Below are 6,873 nucleotides of genomic sequence, written 5' to 3'. Positions count from 1 at the left end.
CCGTATTTTTTTTTTCTTTTTGCTTTCGGGACTTTAACTTTCTAACTTCTTTTTCCTCGCCATCTCCGTCCTCTCTCCTCTCTACCTCTCTGCCTCTATCGTAGAAACGAAAGAAAGAAGGAGAAAGAAAGAACGAAAGAGTAAAGGAAAAAGGAAACACAACTTCCTCCCTGTTCTCTGTCTCCTCCTCTCTAATCAAGACTATACTAGACCGTTCCTAAAGCCCGTTTCTTTTCCTCTCCTCCTCCTCCCCTTCCTCTTCCTCCCCACTGAATCCAAAATCACTCTACCTATCAACAATCCACCTAGGTACCTAACCAACGACATCCCTATTCATCCATCCATCCATCCATCCACACTACGCCCCCCTCCCCCTCTCCCATTTCCTCCCCATTTTCTTCTCCATCTCCATCTCCATCCAACTAAAATCCCCTTTCTCCCCTTTCTCCGCGCCTGCGCTTCAACTATCCCTATTAGTCACAAAGGAACTTTTTAACCTCCCCTCCCCTCCTCCCCTCCCGTCTTTCGGACCCGAGAGAGAGAAAAGTGTCAAAAAGTAAAAAATAAGGTAGTAAGATACATACATGAACAAACAGGGGAGTAGGGGAGTAGGGATGTAGGGATGTATTAGATACCTAGGTACATGTACCTAGATGCTTGTTACTGGATACATACAGTGTATGCAGTGTAGGCAGTGTACTCTATACGTGGATGGTAGATGGTAGATATATACTGTATATATGTAAAGGGAAAAGGGAAAAGGTAAAGAGGTATATATAGACTGTAGTTCTTTCAGTCAAGGTAGGTAGTATTGTTGCTGACCACTTTGGTTTGTTTGTACTGTACTCAGTGTACTCAGTGTACTGTTGTTACCAGTGACATTTTTCTTGGCAATCATTTGGGATAAGGTAATAATACTGGACGAAATAGGTAGATGGATGTGTTGTCCTTTTGCATGTATGTACATGTATGTAATGACTTCTGACTTCCTAGCTTGTCGTGTGTTGTGTTGTGTCTGACTCGGTCTCGCCGAGAAAAGGTACAACTAGCTGTACGATCCCCATGACTGCCAACGACGCCCGCAACTCAATCTGAGACAAGACATTCCGTAACGGCATCATTTTGCAACATCCCACCGAGCGAGTCTAGACTCTCTTTTATTTTTTTTTTCTTGTTTTTTGCGACGACTTGGTAGTTGTGTGCAACTGAGGGCTCACTCTCGTAAGTAGGTAGGCATGCTGCATCGAGTAGTCAGTCCTTTTACCATCAAACACCCCTCCCCTCCTCCAACGAGTATCAACATGCATGTCTGTCATTCGGTCCGCAACATATTGCAAGGGACATCGCGACGCGGATTTAAATCTCCTCTTACGACCGGTAAATTGAGAGTTTCATTGTGAAGCTTTCAAAGACTTGGCGGACCAGCTGTTGCAGCACGACGGGATCATCACAACGCCGAAACCCGGACCGAAAGATCCCAAGACAACGATTGCGAGTTCATCAACAAGTATGTCCAAGCGAGTATCTGCAGTAGGAGGCCAGGACCAGACGTTCGAAGATCCCGAGCGCTCTTGGCAGTTGATATGCTGTAAACATCGGAATCTGAAATTGACAATATGGACAGGAATATGGGGTGTTGTTGTAATCGCACGTGCACGAGAGGAAACATGCTCGAGAGCGCATCATTCGTGTGCACGTAGCACATCAGTATCGAGCCAGCGCAAAGTTCAGCAGGCCATGGAGCGCGGAGCCTCAAGTCGGCATCATACTAATGCCACCGAATCCTCCACGTGCTCCTCCTCCTCCTCTTCGTCGACCAGTGTTCGATTCTCCTTTACCCGTCTTCGCGGATCCTTTGCTCATCGACCTGCTGCTGCCGCCGCCGCCGCCTGAATACGTTCTTCGAGCGCCGCTCTCGTGCGACGTGGCCTGGGACTTGTCCTTGGCCACGTATTTCTTGGCAGTAACTTTCTTCTGCGTCTGCGAATCGGGAAAATTCGTCTGAGCCTGGTTCACAGGTTGCACGAAACCGGCGTTCCACTCTGCAACCTCTTTCGGGATCGATTGAGGTGCGAAGTGGCGACTCTGTTCGCCCAGGTCATATGCATCGTCATCGTCTTCGAGACCGTAGTCGTCCTCTTCGCCCGGCTCGCCTTCACTATCGATGACGATCACGTTCTTCTCATGTTGGTGATCATTCGTGGGCTCTTCCTCGCATTCTTCGTCAGCGGGAGGATTACCATCATCATTGTTCGCATTGCCATCGTCAGCGCATTCTGCGAGGCGGCCGATGTACTCCTTGACGAGCTTGATCATGTGCTGCCCATAAAGATTGATACGCTCGTAGTCGATCCCAGGAATCGTCTGCAGCTTCTCCTTAGTGTCGAGGGAATTGATAAACATGATCCGGAGCATGGTTTCCGTAAAGGGCATCCACATCAGCTTTTCCCTCTTCATAATCTGCTTCAGCTTCTTGATCGCAGCTTTCACAGAGTCATTCACGAGGTATCTCTTCACGGGATCCAAACTGTCCATGAGAACGTCTGACGCAATGGGAGCTGTGAGGCCTTTGGCTGGTGCCCTGCGCTCGGGAGCTTTAGTGCTCACGGTTCGAATGGGCTCGAAACCGTCGTCGCTCTCGTCTGCACTGAAGCCGGGTTCATCTTCGACTACGAACCCGTCATCAGCGTATCCATTGGCATGCTTTCTGCGCTCAAGCTTGGTCTGTACATCCGCTTTCTTTCGTTTCGAGGGACCTTGAAGAGGTGAGGAGACATTGGTCGACATCGGCAGCTCCTTCTGCCTCTTTGTACTCTTCGACTTCTTGGTTGGTGCATTGACAGTCTTGTCCTTTGGTGGCGAAGTGCTGATCTTCATGATCATCTCTGTGCGACCAGGGCGAAATTGCATGCATCGAGGGCCAAGACTCACATATTGGTTCGCAAAACCGCGCTTGTTGACACAATTAACCTCGACAATAGCCTCCTCGTTTAGCAGATGATAGAACAGCCGCTCGACGTCGCCCCTATTAAGGTGCGAGCCAGCACCAGCTTCTGGCAGATCGAGGTGATTAAGAGCTTTCGCCTTCGCGCTCATTCCGCCTCTGAACACATCAATGCAGTGTAGAATCGTCACCTTGTGCGTCTTCACTTGTCTCACGAGATTGATGGCTTGCTCTGCTTCTTTGGTGAGGTTGACTTCCTGGAAGGTGGATTCCGATTGACAATTATCGCACCCGCCGTGGCAATCTGCTTTGTCGAAGCGTTCGTTGAAGTAGCTGAGCACCTGCACGCGCCTGCAATCACTCCTATTCTCGCAGTACTGAATCATCTTGCGCAGCATCTGGTGCTGCATGTCCTTCACTTCTCGACTGCCTTCATTCTTGGGATCGTCAATCATGCGACGTAACTTGCCCGCATCGCCATACCCATAGAGTAAGTAGCATCGAGAAGGATTGCCATCGCGACCAGCTCTGCCGGTTTCCTGGTAGTAGCCTTCCAAAGATTTAGGAATGGTGTGGTGTATAACAAACCGAACGTTGCTCTTGTCAATGCCCATGCCGAACGCGATAGTGGCTACGATGACCTTGATTCGGCCCGCCTGCCACTCTTCCTGTACCATACTCTTCTCAGATCCTTTCAGGCCAGCGTGGTAGTGCTGCGCTCGGATCTTATGGGTCTTCTGCAGCGCTTTCGCAATGTCCTCGCAGTTTGCACGCGACAAGCAATATATGATGCCCGTCTCTCTGGGATGCGAGTCCTTGATGATGTCCGCCATGGCGGAAATTCCCTCTTTGCCCTTCGGCTTGGGGCGGACTTCGTAATACAGATTCTCGCGGTTAAAGCTTTGCGTGAACACTTGGCATTTGTCCGGATTGTTCTTCTCCATGCCCAAATTGTGCATGGTATCCTCTCGTACTCGCGTCGTTGCCGTAGCTGTCAGCGCCATGAGCGGCACGCCTGGAAATCGCTGTCGAATTTCACCCAGGTTCTTGTAATCGGGACGAAAATCATGGCCCCATTGACTGACGCAATGTGCTTCATCGATCACAAGCCTCGCAAACTTGCCGCGGCGATGCAATCCCTCGAATGCTCGGAGCATGTTCTCACTCTTTCCCAGCATCTCCGGGGTGACATACAGCAACTGCACGAACTGCTCGACATTCGGCTTCCAGAGAGCATCCATGACCCTCCTCTTGTCTTCAGGGGTGGTCTCACCATTGATGAGGAAGGCTTGTATGCCAAGCTGCTTGAGATGTTGAACTTGATCTTGCATGAGACTGAGTAGGGGCGACACTACGACCGTGACGCCTCGAGTCTTGCCCGTCTGGATCAAAGCAGGCAGTTGATATGTCAACGACTTGCCACCCCCGGTTGGCATCAATACAAAGACATCTTTGCCACTCAGAGTGGCATTGATGGCTTGAAATTGGTTCTCGCGGAACCCCTTCATCTTGAACACCTTCGTGAGCCTATCCGCAACTTCCTGTGACCATGGGAAGCGCATATTCTCTCGATGAGCCGCTTGCTTTTCAGCTTCCGACTGTACCGCAGGACCTCTCTTCGTCTTGACTGGTTGAGGTCGTCCTTGCACGTTGTTTGACATCTCAGCGAATACAGCTCTTCCAGGAGTGATCTTGGTGGACGGGCCTCCGTCTCTGTTGTCATAGCCTTGTACGACGTCCAGCATCTCGTCGTCGTCATCCATGCCATAGTCATCATCGTCATCATAGGCAGCAGGCGGAGTGCCCATTCGCGTAGCGTACACGCCACGATTTGTATCGAGCATGTCCATGTCATCAATATCGTCGTCGAAAGCATGGTCGCTGAACATGAGGCTGTCCTGCTGTCTCGAGTTATCGTCGAATCGGACGCGAGCATTTCCCGTATCAGCGTGATTCGTCTGTGCTTGGGCTTTCCGCGCAGGAGGTAGCATCTGCTGCTGGACTTGGGTTTGAGCGATGCGGCTTGAGCTGGCCAGCGCAGGTGCCCTTTCCGGAGCACTTGGAAACGCTTGTGTTGACATCACTGCCACGCGCGGATCGATTACTGCGCGAATATCATCCTCGCAAGATTTGAGCAATGCAATGCACTCGTTCTCTAGTTGGTCCAGGCGGTCTCGGGCAGCGCGACTTGCTGCATTCGCTTCAGCTCGACCTTCCCGTGCAGCTACTGCCTGCTTCAGGTCGATCCTCGCTTGGTCTCGGTGCTCCTGCGCCTTCTTATAAGCAGAACACTTGGACTTGAGTGTGGCGAGATTTCTCTTCTTGACCTCAAGTTCGTCCAGCTCAGCATCAAATTTCGAGGTGTCATCGTTTCCAGCCTCCATCCAATCTGTCGTTTCTTCCACAACGACTTCAATTCTGTCGTCGATTCTTGCTGAGGCACGCGCGTGAAACGTATCGAACGAACCAAATAATGTGAGAAGCAGTGTTTTCAGCTCTTCTGCTTCGGGTGTCAATGCTGGAGTGGTGTTGGTCGGTGGTGGAACTGGTGTATTCATTGCTTTTGAGCCTGGGGTAGCTTTGAGATCTGGGTAGTGTACAGTTGGCAACACCTCTGCAGGTCGGGACCATGCCTGGGAGTGTATCGGAGGTGGGATCGCTCCCGGAGAGCTGATGTGGGAATGCTCTACTACGCGTGATGTTGGCCGTTTGATAGGCGGCGCATCCACAACTGGAGAACTAATGATGATCGGCTTGACGTCAACGGGCTGCCTGTGAGGAGTGCTCTGGTGTGCCGCAGTATTTCCATTATATTCATTGTGACCAAAATTCATGAGATCGTCATCGTCATCCTCAGAATCTTGCACGAACGATTTCACGGGGGCTCTTGCATCATTTCCAGTGACTCGTAGCCCTGCTGACGTCTGTTGCTTCGGGGGAATAGTAGAATATGGTGGCGGAGGGCCGACTGTACTGTCATCGAACTCATCATCCTCCTCGATAGACGGGAAGTCCTGCGAAGCCCGTGGTGTGATGACCTGAGGAGGCACTGGACGTTTCGCAGAAGCAGTCTGACTGCGGATGTCCAGTTCAAACTCATCGCTCTTACGCTTGCGTCCAGCTATAGGAGGCGGGGCCCGCCTTTTCGCACTCGGGCTTTGCAGTCTGGCAAATTCCTCCGTCAAGTCCATCTCTTCGACGTCCTTGAATGATATTCGCTGGGAAGTGGCGCCTCCGCGCGTAGACTGTGCAGAGCCCGCCTGCGCTGGACGCCCCATCTTAGAAGGTGTCGCTTCCACATGACGTGGCCCCACGGCTACCTGTGGCTTGCTAGCCGACGTGGGCGCCGTTGTCCTCCGCACCATTTCGTCTCTGCCAGCAGGTTGGGAGTGCGGCGGGCCAGATCTTGCCACCTGCTGAGCGGACGTATTGGCCGCTCCTGCCACCACACTTGGGTCTCGCACGAAAGACGCTGGCTGCTGGTATGTTGACCTCGCTAGCTCCACGGTCGTCGCAGGAGTGGGGAGTCCGATATCTGATACGATCTGCCGTTGCTGCTGCCGCTGCTGCTGTACCGTGCTGTCCCCACCCTGCAACCTTCCCGCCGGCCCTGACGCACTCGCAAACTCCTCAAGGGCACTGAGGTCGCTACCAAACTCGTTCTCGTTCTCGCCGGCGTCGTCAGCGGGCGTAGCGAATGAAGTGGACGCCGGCGGCAAATCGACAGTAGTAGGCGGTATTCCAGGCTTCGTGCGCAGGAACCATTGCATGTGCTCGCGCAGGTTGTTCGTCGTCATTGCTGGCAGACATTGCTCGCGCTATGCACCAGTCGCGCCGTCGGGGAAAGTGAGCATCGAGAGCCACCGTCGTCGCCTGGGCGGTGGTGGTGGGGTGGACGGAGCTGTGGTGATGTTATGTTGTTTTCGCGT

At 52.3% G+C, this 6,873-nt stretch overlaps 1 protein-coding gene across 1 annotated transcript; it reads right to left on the bottom strand.

Moving 5' to 3' along the window:
- Positions 1 to 948: 948 nt before the first annotated feature.
- SEPMUDRAFT_151867 (ATP-dependent DNA helicase) lies at positions 949 to 6,489 on the bottom strand. Its single transcript, XM_016907091.1, has one exon. It carries the CDS (start codon positions 6,307 to 6,309, stop codon positions 1,753 to 1,755), a length of 4,557 nt encoding a protein of 1,518 aa, XP_016757121.1. The 5' UTR covers positions 6,310 to 6,489; the 3' UTR covers positions 949 to 1,752.
- Between the last annotated feature and the right edge of the window lie 384 nt (positions 6,490 to 6,873).

Source organism: Sphaerulina musiva (assembly GCF_000320565.1).
Source record: "Sphaerulina musiva SO2202 unplaced genomic scaffold SEPMUscaffold_11, whole genome shotgun sequence".
Lineage (NCBI taxonomy): Eukaryota > Fungi > Ascomycota > Dothideomycetes > Mycosphaerellales > Mycosphaerellaceae > Sphaerulina > Sphaerulina musiva.
This window is presented reverse-complemented; position numbering and strand designations above follow the sequence as displayed.